General features: G+C 51.4%; 1 protein-coding gene across 2 annotated transcripts in view; it reads left to right on the forward strand.

The window, feature by feature from the left end:
* The window catches only part of CSMD1 (CUB and Sushi multiple domains 1), a 2,062,046-nt gene that overhangs the window by 2,000,749 nt on the left and 43,155 nt on the right, over positions 1–18,142 (forward strand). For both annotated transcript variants that reach the window (XM_070047233.2, XM_070047234.2), the window contains exons 53-54: positions 8,743–8,916; positions 10,231–10,404. In XM_070047233.2, coding sequence (XP_069903334.2) covers positions 8,743–8,916; positions 10,231–10,404 — 348 coding nt within the window. The remainder of the gene's footprint in view (positions 1–8,742; positions 8,917–10,230; positions 10,405–18,142) is intronic.

An 18,142-nucleotide genomic window follows, 5' to 3' on the forward strand; every position in this document is an offset into this window, starting at 1 on the left:
GGCCCGAGCAGAGAACTCTCATGTTTAGGGTGAGTGGCGGTCGTGAGCGCGGCTTGCTCTGACGCCTGCGCGCAGCGTGGTGTGGCTGTCTGGGAGCCCGGATGCTCAGCGTGTGGAGCCCATGTCAGTGCTGTGACGCCGTCCACGTGCTCCGGCGAGCAAGCCCTGTGCATCGCAGCGAGCGGCTGGTAGCCCGGACTTGGAGGCTTATGTGGCAAACTCCATCACGAGTTGGGCCAACAGAGGAGTGAGAGTGTAAATCACAGCTGTTTTAAGATCGTTAGAATTCCATGCGGTGGGTGACAGAGAACAGACCAGAGGTGGACATTGTGTCTCATCTCAGAGAGCATGGAGACCCATGCTGGCATCTACAGCCTTCATCGTGGCTCCATGGGTGGGAAAGAGAGAAGCTGCAGCACAGTCAGTCAGCTGCATTCACAAGGGCCAGGTCTGGGCTGGTGCTGCCGTCGCGGCCTCAGTCTGCAGCCGCACGCACGGTGTGCGGAAAAGTCAGCGTTAGGACTGAACGTAAGGACTGCCCGCGTGCGTGTGTTTAGCCTGGATTTTCTGCCCAGCACTGCAGAGAAGGCTTTGCAGAGTGCAGTGTCCCTGGGTGTTCCCAGCACCGGGTGCCCTTGGAATCTGGGCTGCATCGAGTTTGTGTCCACCATGCTGCCTGTGTTCGTGATGTAGGAGTATTTTTGGCAAAAGTATTTCTCCAGGTCGTGGGTGAGGTGGCTGGTTTATTTTTAGGACTAGAAGAAAGAATATTTTTTGTCCTGGTTGATCCATTTCTGTTGAAAGCGGATCCTCTTTCTAGTGTTCCGGTTGTTTCCAGTGATTTCTAGCAATGAGTATGGCAGATGGCTTGACCACAGAAGCAGAGATGGCTGAGTTGGGGGCGGGGTGTGTGTACATAGTGCCATCACAACTGAACTTTGTGAACGTAGCCGCATTCAGAGAACTGCATTTAAGTAGGGGAGATCGGTTGCTTTGCCTAGCATCCAACGATGGGATCCATGTTGTGTTGAAGGCCCTAGTGTGAACCCTAAGCCAGAACTTTTCATAGAGTTTTGGGTCTGTGTGCAAACCTCATTATAGCTGATTTGAGGCACAGGGCTGCATGTGTGCACTGTAGTGCATCCTTGCAGAAGGTCTCCCCATGCTTGATCCACACTCTCATCGCTCTATCTTGATGGGGGCCTCCCAGGGGTCTGAAAATTAGCCAGGACTTGTTCTAATTTGCTATCTGTGCGAGAATGCTGCAGATCTCACTGGGCTGTGGAATTAAGCGCTGAGAATCCTGACCCCATATCTACTCTAGCAGGAGCTGATAATGCGTCAGGGGAGTGTTGTGTTCCATGCTCCCTTAATTATTTTCCTCTGCTAATCTTCCCTGTGGTAATTTCCCTTGAACCCTGCAGAGAGCACACACACTGGAAGGAGGTTGTACATTTGTAACCAGGTCCCCCTACATTAATCTTTTGATAACATTTGTGTCATTTAGACTTTTCAACTCATAATCACTACCATCTCTCCCATTTCCCCATTTTGTTACCTCTTTGATCTGTAGCATTCAAGATGTCACAGATAGAGGCATTCCCCACAGAGGGAACATTATCTATTTTTATTAGATTGTGTTATTATCTGAAGCAAGCTTGCATCTGCTGCACTATAATGACCTATGTGGAGAGGAATTCCTTTGTAAATAGAATATCATAGTGACATTCATGTGGCCAAAATGGCTAGATGACAGGGCACAAAACAAGACTTGAGGCTGTATTTTTTCATAGTTCTTAGAGAATAAAATTGGAACATGGTTTTCAAATGCCTCCCTTTTTGAGAGGCCCACATGAAAATGTTTACTGAAGCAGCAGGTAACAATACTACTCACGTGGTAGCAAAGGACGTGATCACAGCAGAGCAGGAATCCTCCAGAGCCCTTTGGTCTTCGCTGCACGGCCTTAGGTTGTTGTGTGTTAGTCAGCGACAGGAAGTCTTGGGGAACCCCAGTTCCTGTTCTCTGGGCTTGCCTACACGCTCTCCTTCCCAGGGTGGAGGTGGGGGTAGATGTGGCAAGGCTCTCAGCGTAGCGTTTCTGATGGCATTTCTGACTGCGATCTAATAATGATCTTTTAGTTCCTGGAGAAACACTGTGTAGCATGTGAAGGGTAATAAGATATGCTGCGTCCTATTATGGAATTCATATCTAAGAAATAAATGAGGCAAATACCAAGTATACTTAGCAAAATACTGGGAAGAATAAATGGCAAAAGGGAGATACAAACAAAGGACCTCAGACATCCAGGCAGGGGTGGGAGGGACTGCGAGACTGAGAGGAGTGAGAACAGAGGCAGCCACTCCTGGTGGCTGGAAGTTCACTGAAGAAATGGGGCAAAGCTACTACAGGGATGGAGACTCTGGGCACAATGGCCACCACCACTCAGCTCGCGGCACTCCGCCTTGCGTGGACACAGCGTGTATCCACAGGGCAGATGTTCCGGGGGCTTCCACAGGGGCAGACATGGCACATGGCTGTGGGAAGCCATTCAGCTGCCTGCTCCAGGTCCAGTGCAGGGCTGTGCTGTGGGACCAGAGTGTGGCACTGTTGGTAGACGGCACAGCCTACTAGGTAAGGAAAAGCATAATGCCACCTGCTGAATTCAAAGTGAAGCCAAACACCAAAAATACTAGATGTCTGAGGATTTTAAATACATAGTGCAAACAACAGGCTCTCCTATACAAGAGAAAAATAAAACTAGGAAACAATTTGTCTCATAAAAGTAGGAAGTAATTATTTTAGGATCTGTCGAAGGTTGCATACAAAGGGCGGTTCTGGACTAAGTTTTGAGGTGTGCGCAGACAATTCACAAGACACAACAGAGAAACAAACCTTAGGCAGATAGTGCAGTGCATGCCCAGGATAGGAGTAGAAAACCTGCTTCAGAGTGGAAGTGCAAAAATAAGAGTAAAGATTTCCTTATTCCACAACGATCATCCGAATTATGCTACTGGCTTGAAGGTTGCCTTGTGTCAAATACTTGCCAAGGAAGGATGCTACACAGATCAAGGGCTGGCTTGTCTCAGGAGTTCACATCCTGTGTGGCGCAGGCAAAGCTGCTCAGAACCGCCACAAGCGCTTGGAGGGGCTAGTCTCGTGGGTCAGTATTCAGATGTGTCCTTTAGCGTGGGAGATGCGGAGATCTGCACGTATCCACTGATGTTTAATGTTACTCGGGGTCTTTCCTGCGTGTGAGTGGACCTCATCCATCTGACATTTTGTGGCCGTTTGTTGAAAATCAGGAAGAGTTTATGAAGTGGCGTTGGAATGCACTGCCCAAATAACCCCGGCTTTACCCGGAGGCGGACGAGTGGGCAGAGTGCAGCAGGTCAGGCGTCTGAGCCGCCTCCGGCGCGGCGCACGCGGCAGCGCCTGCTATTTTGCAGTCATCGGAAAGCAGAGGTAATCACAAAACAAATGTTAAGGTCGACTACTTGGTTCATAGATTTACTAAAAATGGATTCAGTTCTAATCCCTAGACCAATACTTCGTATTTGTGCTGATAGAAACTGGCACATTTGAAGGTGACCTTCAAATAGGCAGCACCGGGAGAGAGCTGTGTGTGTGTGTGTGTGTGTGTGTGTGTGACCTATGAGGGGTGGGGCCAAGTTCCAGGGTTCCCGTTAAAGCTCTGATTCCACACCTAGGGTGTGAGTGTCTTAGAACAGGAAGGTGGGACATTCCCATTGCTATAGCAGTTTTCTGTGGGGTTAGAGGGAAAGTGAACTCGACTAAGTCGCCAGACTGTGACCCATTGCTGAAGTCCCACAGGTGCACAGCTTTTGGGAAGCTCTCGGCTGCCTTCCTTGCATTCGAGGTGTTGCATCCATGCGCGTATCGTGAGGTTCCGGTGAATTCTGTTTTATGGTCAGAGAAGCACGAGCCAGTCACTCAGGAATGTCGCCCCGAGTGCCAGGGCACTGGTGTCCAGCTGCAGAGTGGGAACCATTGCACTGTCCAAAACAAGTGCGCAGCAGCCCAGCAAAGCAACAGAATCAGTCAGTGCCCAAAGCTGCCTGTCGGCAAGGCTTCCTCTCCAGGACATGGCTTCCCAGGAACGGGCAGGATTCTTGCTGGGGTGCACGCCAGGGCACTGCTGGAACCACTCAGTCAAGAACCCATTTTCAGAGTCCTCTTCTGGGACAGGAGAAACGATCGTTCTCTCAGAACAGTTTACCATTTTCACTACGACAAGTGTGCAGCAGAATTTAGAGAGGTCTTGTCTTCTAGAAAGAGGCACTGAAAGCCTGGCTTCGCCGAGGTCCTGCTGTCCTCTGTTAAACTCCATGAACTACAGGAAGAGCGCCACCCCCCTCCCTGTCCTGGGTGCCGACCACGCTGTGCAGGTGCTGATGGAATGGCGGCTTCCCGTGTGCCCCCTGCAGCCTGCAGTCCGCGCTAGACTCACTGAGGGACCCTGGCCACTTTCTGGGCACCCAGGTCCTCCTGCACCAATGCCGCCTGCAGGAAACCCTCCATAGCAAGACAGGAGGCATCTCCTGGCTCCTCCTCCATGTGTTGCCCCAGTCTGCACTGAAGTCCACTCAGTGCATCGTCCACCTTGCTACTGATCTCTATGCTTAGGGGAAATCAGTCTGGCAGATTTTATTTCTTCTAAACCCGACTTTAGAGAATGTCTAAATATTAAAATAAATTCTTTGTTTGCTATTTGGGACAGTCTGACCAAGGTATAATACCACTTACAGATGGAAGCAAGAAGACAGCTTCCGTTACCTATAGGAGGGAGTTGACTTCAGAGCTCTCCCAAGCTCCAGGCATAAGGGAATCCCTGTGCAGACACGGCAGCCCATGTGGACTTGCCAACGGTGCACACAGGACCTCAGCTGTGTGGGAGTCTCGCAGGGTTCCTCCCCCATGGCTCAGCTGGTCTGAAGAGCCCTCGTGAGGGCTGGTTTGGGGGTATAGAGTGAGTCGCAGACAGTTATCTGAGCAGACGAAACCAGCACCCTGCCGTCCAAGTCTGGCTTCTGCCACAGATGCTCTCAGCAGCAAGTAGGGGCGGTTGGCGAATTGATCTTTGTGCAGTCAACGTTGTGCTCAGCATGGGAAATGTAGAGAAAGTGGAGAATATAATGTAAGATCCTAGAAATCTGGTGGTAATAGTATCAATTCATGCATGAACTAAAATTGCAGCAATTCCCTTGGATATTTCTGTCTACATATGTTGAACTAAAATCACAGGAAGTGATAGTTGTATAGCATCTTCTAATTCTTTGGTCATTTGTATCAGGTCACGATTAGGGGCATACTAATAAGTTCATGAGTAAAACTGATGTGAGAGTAAGAAGAGTGACTGACACACTTGGCCCTCCAGGCCTTTCTTCTCACACACTAACAGGACGATTTCCAGACTAACACTTCTCAAGAAACCCAGGGTTTGTGACCTCCCAGGTGTGACTGTTTTTGCTGCAGAATTGCCTGTGGAAAACATTAGGTGATCTCTATTTAAATTGAAGCCAAATGTCCTGAAATGAAAAAAAATAAACTAGTGAATGATTAGAAAAACCAAAGCACCCTGGAGTCTGGCTTCTTGGTGTGGCGTCCACCAGATGACCACGTTGCCTTATTTAGGTCACTAGATACCTGTTGAGAAGTGGGCGGCACTGCACTCATGCCAGTTTGTCTTTCATTCTTTATCTTGCAGGAAGTAGTGTTGCTTACCTTGCCTTCTACTGTAAAGGCTCAGTAGAATTTTAGCAACCAAATGACTCTTGGCAGGTGAACCGAGAGGAAGTGGAGTAAAACACACAGTGTTGTAAGGCGGAAAGCTCCTAGTGGCTGCCCCCCAGGAAAGGCACAGTCTGGCCCCGTAACTACCGTCTTCATATCTTAACAGAGGCCAGATGTCAAGCAGTAACTAATGTCTGATTTCCACGACTAGACTGCCTTTCAGATCGTAAACGTGGCCCCTTCTGTGGAGAGCTCTGTCCTCCGTGTGACGCAGCTCCCTCGCCTGCCTCTGATGGGGGTCAAGCACACGCCCTCAGGACCGTGCTCTGTCCATCACTCTGTCGCTCTCTGGTCACACCGGGGTCTTCATTTACTCAGTGGTCCGAGACCGTTGCTGAGCTATGGGAAAGCATCGTTAATCACTGTCAAGTAGATGAGAGTAGCAGCGTAGGCAGTGTACTTGGAGTGACGACGCTAAGGACAGTCGTGTCAAGTGGCAAAGTTACTTCACTTCTACTCATATCCGCAAATACATTGATGTTTGATGTATTCTCAACCCTGCAGAAGCGTGGATACAGTTCCACACCCATAGGGTGGTGGATTCAGAAAAATGCTTTCCGTGTGTGGCGTTGGTGACCGAAAACCAGGACCACATAAGGGTTTTAAAAACTACATACGAAGGTTACAGCACAATATTATAGAGCAAGAGCTTCTTAATGTCTCATGTGTTATAAGCGACGTTCTGTGTTGAAGGGCAGCCTGTGATTGCTCTGAGGCTGTGACTGTTGTAAGGGGAGATCCAGTGTAGGCTGGAGAGTGAGTGATCTACAGTTGTGTACTGGCTCCAGATGAGGGTGCCCTGTGGTCCGCGTCGAGGCAGATCGGGAAGCCACAGTTCTCCATAGCTGGGAGCTGCCGTGTCCACCATTACTCAGCCTGGGAAGCCGTGTGGTCCGTGCTTTTCACGTTGGAAGCCAAGGCTGCAGGTGGTGATGCTGCCGCTTCTCGCCTGTCGAGGGGCTGAGATGCCTTTGAGAGACACACTCTGGTTTCCTTGAAGTGCTCAGGGCCAGTCCCTCTGGGATCTGCCGTGGCCATGAGTTACACAAGAGTTGGGGGAGACATCCTGACTTCTAACCCGGGCTCACCCTCCCCTGCATGCCAGTTCCTAAAGTGTGCCGTTACCATCTTGGCCAGGAGCCGGGCTTCTTTGCTGGACTTTCACTGGCAAATGCACTTGAAACACAGTGGTGAACAATTTTTCTTCAGGTTTAAAGTGAGTCTGGTCAGTCGTGTTGGTCCAAATCAAGGATGAGCCTGCACAGGCCCAGAGCCAGGGTGCTTTGCCGCCATGCACTTGTCTTCAGGACCACTGTGGCCTGCATCCCCAGTCCTCCCTCCTGGAGTGACAGTGGGGACAGGCTTCAGCAGGAACCCCCCAGTGCTGTCCAGAATAACCCCCAGGAGGCGGGTGGCCTCTTGGAGGACCTGATGTGTCATGGTGGCGTTTGTTTCTGAAAATGAGATGTTTTCTGCACCTGAGATGTCCTGGGCAAGCTGGCCTGCAGCTCCTCAGACTCCGGCGAGCTCTGTCGCTGGGACTGCAGTAACAGAAGATCCATTCCCCATGATGACAGCCTCTGGGGACGGGCGGCTCTGGGAGCCAGTGTCCTGTGTGCCCTCTGAGAGCACTGAGGGCTCCATTCAGTTCATGGAGAACATTGGGCCTCACACAAGCCCCCTGCTGCATGGGCTGGGCACGGGTCTGGTCTGCACAGAGCTGACTTCATCAGTCAGCTGATGAGAGACCTGGCAGGGCAGAGGTCAGCCGCGCAGTGCGGTGGTTTGGCTCTGACCTCCTGTGTGCCTCGAGGCAGAGAGAGCAGGTGGCTTCCTCCATCTCCCCTTCACGGAGTCACCTTGCTGGCAGGTCCAGTAGCAAATGGAAGACACAAAGATCCCAAAGCTGTCTTCCACGGCAATGTAGATGGCAAGCGCAGATTCTTCCAGAAGGACGAGGCTGACCCCAAGCGCAGCACCGTGACAAGTGCACAGTTCTCCCAGCTCTGGTGTTCTCTGCCCAGCATAGGGCACCCGCCGCTGTGGACTTCGGTGGGCGAGTGAGTGGCAGGGGAGTCCACAGCGAGACAGCCTGCATCTGTTCAGCCACATTCGCCGCCCTCCTCCTTGTGAATGAACGATTCAGGGATTGTAGTGAACATTTCCCCCCTTACACATCCCAAACCCATGGATCAGACCCTTTTAAATGTGAGCTTTTCTCAATGCCCGTATTCCGTGGACTAAGGAGACTTTGTTTCCATCTATGAGGAGGGAGCAGAGGAGAAATGGGCTGAAGACAAAGGAGGGGGGGAGGCAGGAGAGGGCGGAAGGGCAGGGAAGACATGGACGGGGAGTGGACATGGGTAGTAGGTGCTGCTGGAGACGACAGAATCCCCTCTCCACAGCCTGCACCAGGCAGCGCCCCGGCCACTCAGCGCCCGGAGAACAAAGATTCTCTCCACCTGCTTCTCCAGCTGGACGCCCCCCCCTCCCCGTCAGAGCTGCCTCCACCACACTCACCGGGCGCATTCTGATGTTTCAGGGGCCTCCGCCCCAGTGTGCCCTGTGCCCGCTGCGGTCGCCCTTGGGTCTCCCTTCTCTCTGCACACACAGCCAGGCCCAGAGCACTGAGTTTCAAACCCCAGCTTCCTCCTCTTCTCCTGAGTCTACTGCGTCTTCAGGAAATGTCTCCCCTGAACTCTAGGCATCCATCATCATTTATTTTACTTCCAAATATTGAGAAAAAACATTCAAATTTAAAAGAAACACTTTGTAAAATAAGCATCTGTACTATATATGAATGTAAGGGAGATATTGTGTTATGTATCCAGCATTGTCATTGACAGTGCAAGTGAGCCCAGCATGGACGCACGCTTGCTACGCCAGATGGATAATCTTCCGTTTTTAACCTTGGACTTGCTTGCTTTCAGCTGGCCACTGCGGCTCCCCGGACCCTATCGTGAACGGCCACATCAGTGGTGACGGCTTCAGTTACAGAGACACAGTGGTCTATCAGTGCAACCCTGGCTTCCGGCTGGTGGGGACCTCCGTGAGGATCTGCTTGCAGGACCACAAGTGGTCCGGGCACACTCCTGTCTGCGTCCGTAAGTCCAGCGCGCCAGCTGCTCGACAGCTTCCTGCCCTGGGACAAACACGTTCAGTCCCCAGATAGACCGAGGGAGGCTGTGCCGCTCACCTGGCACAGAGCGGGCCCCGCCCGGTCTCCAGCTTGCTCTCCCGACCCTTGGCCCATGCTGTTTCCCTCCCACCCTCCTGCACACGCAGTGAGCTTTGGTTTGCCTGTTGATTCGCTTCAGTGGGTGCCATGGCTTCCTCCCCCTGGCATTGTCACAGGACAGACTGGGTGGACACGATGGTGAGTGACAGGGCAGACCCTGAGCTGGACCCTCAGCTTGCTGGCTCCCAGAAACCATACCCCCTCAACCCTCTGTGCTGTGTTTGCCGTCCTTTCATGGAGAATATGGTTTTGTCTTTCCGTAGAAACTGGTGAAAATATACAAAATGATTATCTTCACCTGCTACACCCAGATTTAAATAGCGACTGCTGATGTTTAGGACACAAGCAACCCCGATTCCAAGATTCTTCTTGAATGGATGGTTTTGCTAGCGCACTCTTTGTTGTCCTGTGAATTAAGCAGAAGCAGTTTTGTCACTACAGGGAGCTGGCAGGTGTTCTCGGTGCTAGTGCTGTGATAACATAAAAAGTTCTGGGATGACAAGATAAATGAGGAGGGAAATGCCAGTTTAATCACCATCCTGTGTTTCTTTTGAAGATCCCTTGCAGCTCTGTGCTGCCCTTATTTGGGTGGGAGAAATGACAATTTCCAGCATGGCCAAGGGACGTACACTAGAATTCTTGATGACAGTCGCTCTGGAGTATGCACAGTTATTTTGCTGATTTCGTGATATTTAAGATGATATTGGAATAATTTATCCATAGACAATTGAAGGTGCCAAACAAGTGGATGGAATGCTTCAAAATGAGGATTTCACAAAATTGGCCTTTGTGTCCTCGGGGAAAGTACTCACAAATCATGATTAATCCAAGCATCTCCAGCACCTCTTGTTTTCCACTGCTTCATTTTTCAATCGTTTGATGTCCTGTCACTTTCTGAGTAAGAAAATCACGATGATGATAAAGAATGTCTGGCAGGGGTTGGTCATTTTCCTCCATTAAAATAGCACCCACAGTCTCAGCCTGGGGTCCACCCACGATGTCCAAAAGTTGTGCTTTGGAAATTTATATTTATTAAATAAAAGTTAAAAAAAATAAAAAAAATCAATAAAAAATCAACAATAAACCAAAGGTAAAAGCCACGTGTGCTGTGACACAGCCCCTTCAATGGTCAGACCAAGCGAGCGGGACGAGCAGTGACGCCACCTGTCCTCTTCCGCAGCCATCACCTGTGGCCACCCTGGGAACCCGGCCCACGGCCTCACAGACGGCAGCGAGTTCAACCTGAACGACGTGGTCAACTTTACCTGCAACGCGGGCTACTTGCTGCAGGGCGCGTCTCGAGCCCAGTGCCGCAGCGACGGGCAGTGGAGTAGCCCTCTGCCCACCTGCCGAGGTAGGATGGCACGCGGGAGACGGGCGCTGCAGGCTCTGCGAGCCCCAGGGCTCGGGTGGGCTGCGCCTCAGCGCAGGGGTCTCTGCACTCCCTCTCACCCGCGGGGTGGAAGCGTTTCTGAAACAATGCACCCATGCCTCCACCTTTGACTGTCAACTGCCACATCAGGAGTCTCTCCTCCCTGTACCCAGCGCTTCTCCCCTTCTCTGCCTCGGTCAGTCCTGTTTACTTAGCATCGCTGGGTCCTTGAGTTGATCCACAGCGCGCTCACTGCTGCTAGATGCCAGTTATTTATCTTGGATTCTTTTCTTTAAGAATCGTCACGTAGACTTTGATCAAACTTGTGTTTCCAGAACATTCTATGCTGCAGTTCTGTGTTCGTGTTTCTAATCTCTAAGCTGGTGATGTTTAAGATTTTGTTCTGGTTCCCATGCCAACCTCTCTCGTGTGGATGGTGCATCGTGCGTTGGTGTGGAGGTGGCGGTAGCAGGATATTAAAACCTGGGCTAATGAGGTGCCCCCTGGTTCCCGAGGGGCTTCGAGGGAGCTGGGTGCAAATGGGGCCAGAGCAGAGTGGACGTCCAAGGCATTTTTCCCTTGTGCACAGCATGAGCTGGCCACGAAGGCACAGAGCTGTGGCACAAGGGCTCAATTGGCGTGTTTGGCTTAAGCTCAAGGGCTCAAGTCTCCTAATTCTACTTTCCCTTAAAAGACAAACTTCAGGATGAGGACGTCTCTTCCCTCAGCCAGCCTGAGCCGTAACAGCAGGGAAGTCAGGGTGAGGGTGGCCCAGAGTCTGTCTCCCAAGGTGGTGAGGGCCACACAGCCGGGACCGGGTCACTGCAGGGTGCATGTTCTCCCAGGCAGGAACCAGCCCTAGAAGCCGGAGCTGCCGCAATGACAGCCCCCTTTTTGCCTAAACGTAGGCCCCTCAAAGGAAACAGAAGGGATAACCTTTTCATTCTTCCTCCCTTGCTACCTTCTTGTGCTTGTCAGTCACTGTAATGATGAGAAGGATCTGAGATGAGTTGGGGCCACACGGTCGCTCCCAACCACAGCAAGCAGGGCTCAGAAGTACCTCCTGCTGTCCCCTCCATACGCCGTTCCCCAGTCTCTGCAGGTGACAGCTCTGCAGTGGTCGCCCCTGAGGGTGGACCAGGGCCCTCAGCAAGCCCAGCGCAGACTCGCCTGGAGCTCCCGCCTGGCGGGAGCAGAGCTGGGCTCCTGCCAGGTCCCACACTTCCTGGTCAGACATCTCCCTGCACTTGGCTTCTCGCAAGAATGAGTTGATTTTGAGTGACTACAAAGTCTGGGAATCTCTGGCCTTGTTGTGTCTGGACTCGCATAAGGCAGCATTGTGCTCAGTTTCTGTATGTTGTGCAGTGATGCCCAGAAGCAATGCATCGCCCAAGAGCCCTTAGCTAGCCAGCTAGCTGCACCCATGCGAGTGCATAGCCCAGGAGCACTTAGTTAGCTGCCCCCATGTCAGAGCATAGCCCAGGAGCACCTAGCTAGCTGCCCCATGTGAGAGCATTACCCAGGAGCTCTTAGCTAGCTGCCCCATGCGAGTGCATAGCCCAGGAGCACCCGGCTAGCTGCCCCCATGTGAGAGCATAGCCCAGGAGCACCTAGCTAGCTGCCCCATGCGAGTGCGTAGCCCAGGAGCACCTAGCTAGCTGCCCCCATGCGAGAGCATAGCCCAGGAGCACTTAGCTAGCTGCCCCCATGTGAGAGCATAGCCCAGGAGCACCTAACTAGCTGCCCCATGCGAGTGCATAGCCCAGGAGCACCCGGCTAGCTGCCCCCATGTGAGAGCATAGCCCAGGAGCACCTAACTAGCTGCCCCATGTGAGAGCATAGCCCAGGAGCACCTAGCTAGCTGCCCCATGCGAGTGCGTAGCCCAGGAGCACCTAGCTAGCTGCCCCATGCGAGAGCATAGCCCAGGAGCACCTAGCTAGCTGCCCCCATGCGAGAGCATAGCCCAGGAGCACTTAGCTAGCTGCCCCCATGTGAGAGCATAGCCCAGGAGCACCTAGCTAGCTGCCCCCATGTGAGTGCACAGCCCAGGAGCACCTAGCTAGCTGCCCCCATGTGGAGCTGACCTAATTTGCAATCTTTTCTCATTCTTTATGCTTAAACTCAAGTATTTCAGAATTGTAGTTATTAGAAAGAGTAGTTCCCCCCTTGTGTCTCTCACCTACTTTTGCTGGTGCTAACATCTTATAAAACCACAGTTCACTAACATCACCAGGATGTTGGCTGTGGCATGGTGAACTTGTGGAGCGTCCTGGGAATCCCAGGGTACCCCTCACCCTGTCTCACCGCCTGCATGTCCCCTCTCCTCACTGCTGGCAGCCCCACACCTGGCTTCCCCGTCTGTCACCCTCTCACTCCAAGAGGACGTCGTGAAGGACTGTGCTCTGGTAGGAGACTGTGAGGGATTGACTTTTCCCAATCAGCAACCGTTCTCTGGAGAGTTGTGCAAGGTGCTTTTCTCAGCTGAGTGACAGCCCATGGGCTGCATGCACAGGCTATTTAACCGTGTGTTCACCAGAGGAAGTGCGGTTGTGTCCAGTTATCGCTACTGCAAGCAGCACTACTGGAGGTGTTCGCTGACCTGCTTTATGTAACTGGACTTCTTCATTTCTCTGGGGAAAATGCCCAAGAGTGTGAAGTGTGTGTCCTGTGGTCTCTGAAAGTTTAGTTTTCTGAGACACTGTCGAGTGGTTCTCCAGAGTGCCAGTGCTCGCTGGTCACCCCGCAGACACAGGGGAGCCCGGTTCCCACACCTCCTCTCCAGCACTGGGTGCTGCTTGGCTTCCAGCTGTGCCCAGGTGTGCAGGGACTGCACACGGTGGTGTCCTGAGAGCTGGTGCTGCTGAGCACACACTCACCTGCCGTATACCTCCTCTGTGAGACGCACCTTACACCTTTGCCCGCATTCTAACCGGAGTGACGGGACCGTTCATTTGTTCGTGCTTCTAAGGTTGAGTTTCGGGAGTGGTCTGTTACTCCTTATCCAACCTCAGTTGTCCGGCACAGGAGCGGGAACCTTCCTGCCCATCTGTTGCTAGTCTTTCCATCATACTAACAGTCTCATTAGCAGCCAAGTCTTCAGTTGACCAATTTTTCCTTTTATGGATCATGCTTTTGGTGTTAAGTCGAGGGACTCTGCATGGACTTAGACCTTGAAGATGAGGTCCTGTATTTTATATAAACTTTTGCATTTTATATATTCTGAAATATGTAGCCCATTTTTGTAGAATGTGTTCAGTTTTGTATAACTTAGGTTTTGGAATAAGGACTTTTTTTTTGCCTATGGATGTGCAAGGGATATTGGTTTTAAGTCATTTAATAATAATAACAGGAATTGTTCTAACATTTCTAATATGATGTAGCAGACAAAATTAAAAATTTACCTTTAAGCACCTGTACCTAATTTTATAAATTGACATTTTAAATCAGTTGGCGCTATGCAATCCTTGCTGTGTGGATGACTGTGCCCACTTCCTACCAGAGACACAGCATATAGAGGGTTACATTTGTGCCTTTTCCACTCGAGGAATGGTTTTCATAGAAGTTAGGGCGGAAAGATCAGTTTTGCCCTATAAACCGTCAAGGATATAAAATGAGGGGTTACAATGAAGCACGGCCAGCTGTTGCCCGGCTGGGGGGCTCCCCGGTACCCCAGGCCAAGTGACTGGCGTGAGGCCGGTGCTCGCGTCTTCACCCCAAACACAGGCACTGCGAGAGTCAGCTTTGTTTGAAGGGAAAGGATGGAACCTTGCAGGAAATGCTGCTCTGAAAGGAATGCCCATCACCAGTTCTGTTCAACAAGCCCTAGTGTTCACTCAGAAACACGGCAGACGCTGCCTTAGACTCGGCGTTAACTTTACAACCAGTGGAGCGATCCACAACGTCTGTTCACGGATAGTCATCACACACACCAGATTAACTCTCTATTCCATTTGCCGTGTTGTACAGATACTGTGTTCCGGATGTCCACACCGCAGGTGGACAGTATCATATTGAATTCGTGTGCCACCGTCACTGAGGTGAAGTGACTCCAGGCCAGCACTAGGTAGCTCAAGTCCCCTCAGTGCACATCCTAACACTTGATGCACTCCGTCTGTAAAACACTAAACATAGGGTGGACACCTGATGCCGTGGCTAGGACGCTGCCTACAGCACCTGCAGCCCGTATCAGAGTGCCTGGGTGGACTCCCATTTCCCCTCCAGTCCCGGTTTCCTGTAGGTGTGCACCCAGGGAGGTGGCAGATCACGGGTCAAGGCGCTGGGGCCTGCCACCCAATGGATGGCTCCAGTGCTGCTCCTGGCTCCTGGCTTAGCCTGGCCTTACCCTGACCATTGCAGACGTTTGGGGACTGAGCCAGTAGATGGAAGATTCTCTCTCTCTCTCTCGTTCTCTCTCCGCTCACTCACTCTCTCTCTCTCTGTGTGTTTTCAAACACATTAAATAAATCAAATTATAAAGTTTTTAAAAACACACAACAAAATTTGATTTATTCAGTCCAATAAGTGCTGCATTCAATTGAATGAAAGTTCAACCTCACACTTGGTTTTAATGGTAAAGTTTTGCCTTCTCCTAAAAGAATTGAAAGTAGCCTTCCTGAGAAAACAGTCAGCATGTGGGGGACTGGGGTTGGGGTGCATCCTGCCCTTGGCTTCCATGCCATAGCCTCACGCTTCACCCTGAGGCCGACGCTGGCAGAGGTGAGAAAGCACCCTCTCGGCTGTGGTTGCCGTGATGCTGGTGATTCATGACCAACCCTGGACAGGACGGGTGACGTGAAATCCCAGACGGACAGCAGCACTCACTCATCATGTCGTCAGCCTTTGGAAAGACCTCCCACGTGAGCTGCAGGAACCCACGGACTTGGGCCATCGTCCACTCCTCCCAGGCCTGTTCGCAGGAAGCTGGATGGGGCTCAAGCCCGGCATTTGATACAGGACACAGTCGTCCCAGCACCCACTCTGAAAGCTGGAATTCTGGTGAAATCTCACCCTTTTGCTTGTTACACCAGGCCCTTGGGTGAATTTATGTATTTATGAATATATATGTCTACATGGGACCATCCATTGAATACTGACCTAAACATTCCTGAATTAATCACTGGCCCTCAGCTCTCCATGTTGTCCTCAGAGGAGAACTGAAACACACACACCTGCCTGACACATGAGGTCTGGAATGGCCATCGGGAGACACGGCTGTAGAGTCTGCCTCTTGTTTATATGGTTGTAAGGATTTAGGAAAAGATTAAACACCCTTCACCCAACTCTGTTCCCCACCCTGTTAGAAAAAAAAATTATACAACTGAAGGAACGATTAAGAATGAATACCCGAGATTTCAGTCTCCCGTGTCTTCCCGCAGGTGCGCAGCCTTGCTGTGTCAATGCCTTTGTGGGATCAGAGCCCTGTGTCTCTGTCCCCTAAAACTGGTCCATATAATGTACACCTATTAAGTGCCTGCTGTATTCCAAATGCCTTACTGGATGCTGTTGACACAGAGATGGATAAAATTGCTCCTGTTTGGGGTGGATAACACGCAGGGACCAGGGAGCTAGCCGGCAGGGAGAGTGTCACCGGGGCTCTGACATGGCATGTCCTCGTTACAGAAAGGATGCCGTGGGCTCAGAACAGTGGGTTTTAGCTACGGAGGGCTTCCATGTACCAGTGTCCCGTTTCCTCTAGCCTGCCCCGGGACAGAAGAGGAGAATAAATCAAACGTTTGCCATTGATTGATCATTTTCGGTACTTGAGGTGCTGGCTCTCAGCCCCGTGCTGCCCATTCACAGCATGAAGTCACTGTGGGTGAGAAAGGCTCTTTGACACCGAGTCTTTCCCTGCCGCCCTTCCCACAGGAAGTACTAGCGCTGTGGGAGGAGGCAGGGGCTGGGCTGAATGGCAGAAGCACTGGGCTCAGGTAGAAGGTCAGTCACTGGGTCATCCCCCAGCTGCCCAGCTGCCAGGTTTCTCCTCTTTTGGGGGGGATTTATTTTACTTATTTTAATGACAGAAAAGGAGAGGGAGAGGGAGAAAGAGAGTGTATGAGAGAGAGAGACAGGGATCTTCCATCTGCTGGTTCACTTCCCAAATGGACACAATGACCAGGACTGGGCCAAGCTAAAGCCAGGAGCCAGGAGCTTCTTCAGGGTCTCCCATGTGCGTGCAGGGGCCCCAGCATTTGGGCCATCTTCCACTGTTTTCCCAGGCCATCAGCAGGGAGCGGAATGGAAGTGGAGCAGCCAGGACTAGAACCAGTGCCCATATGGGATCCCAGCATTGCAGGCAGCAGGTTGATCTGTTCCACCACAACGCCAGCCCTAGCCTGTTTTCTTTCTTTATTCATTTGAAAGGTAGAGTTAGAGAGAGAGAGAGACAGACAGACAGCAGACACACAGGTGTTCCATCTGCTGGCTCAATGTCCAGTAGCTGCAACAGCCACATCTGGGTCAGGCGTAAGACAGGATCCAGGAACCCCATCCAGGTCTCTCCATAGGTGGCAGGGCCCAGGCGCTTGGCCATCTTCTGCTGCTTTCCCAGTTGCAATAGCAGGAAGCTGACTTGGACATGGAGAAGCTAGGACTCGAACCAACACCCATATGGGATGCCAGTATTTCATGCAGTAGCTTAACCCACTGTGCCGGCTCCTACATATTTCTGACATATAGTATTATCTATACATGATTTTATGTACAACCTAAATGTAACCTACATTTTATCTTTGATAAGCAGTATCTGTGTAACCGTATATCTTGCAGAATTCCCTATATCATTCAGGATAAGCTGAATGCCTCTTTGATCAAAACCCAACACTGTCTAGAGTTCAGTTACGAGCCTTCACGCCTGAACCTCAGCCACTAAGTGAGTCCTTTTACATGGAGTGTTTATTATGCTGTCAGTAAAACATTGTGGAAAATACATCCAAAGTCAGGTAATAATGGAGTGAACAGAGGGTTAAAAATTAGCTCTTCCTAAGTTGATCCTATAGCTTGGTTAAAATCCATTATGGGAAAATGCGCTTGTGAGAGGCCCCAAGACAAGCTGAATACAGCCATGTAAATTACGTAGGGTTCCTTTGACAGCATGAGTACTCTATTTGGTAAGAAGTCACTGGGGGAGGGCTACAACTAGCTGTGCAGGAGGCGGAGGGAGGCAGGTGGGCAGAGACAGGTGTGAGCAGGACCCCAGGCCACCTCGCTCCTGTGTCGGTCAGAAAGGTGAGGCTTGGCCTCCTGGGGACAGCAGCAGTGTTCTCACCCGAGTGATGGAGGCTCCTGACAGTTCCGAGTACACACATGTACCACGGGGCACCCAGCTCCCAGTGGGCCCTTGGTGACCCTGCCTTCCCTTCTCAACACAGAGCTGTTTAGCCCAGTGGAACAATCTGTTAGAATAACCAGTCAAATTGATTGTAACATTTCTTCAGGTGACATGGACCAGTTTCCTTTAGACCTCACCAGTTACATTACACAACGATTTTTTTCTTTTTTTGGACAGGCAGAGTTAGACAGTGAGAGAGAGAGAGAGACAGAGAGAAAGGTCTTCCTTCCATTGGTTCACCCCCCCAAATGGCCTCTACGGCTGGCGCACTGTGCCTATCTGAAGCCAGGAGCCAGGTGCTTCCTCCTGGTCTCCCATGGGGTGCAGGGCCCAAGCACTTGGGCCATCCTTCACTGCACTCCCGGGCCACAGCAGAGAGCTGGCCTGGAAGA

Source organism: Oryctolagus cuniculus, chromosome 8, assembly GCF_051225735.1.
Source record: "Oryctolagus cuniculus isolate XC-2025 breed Fujian yellow rabbit chromosome 8, ASM5122573v1, whole genome shotgun sequence".
In the NCBI taxonomy this organism is placed as follows: Eukaryota; Metazoa; Chordata; class Mammalia; order Lagomorpha; family Leporidae; genus Oryctolagus; species Oryctolagus cuniculus.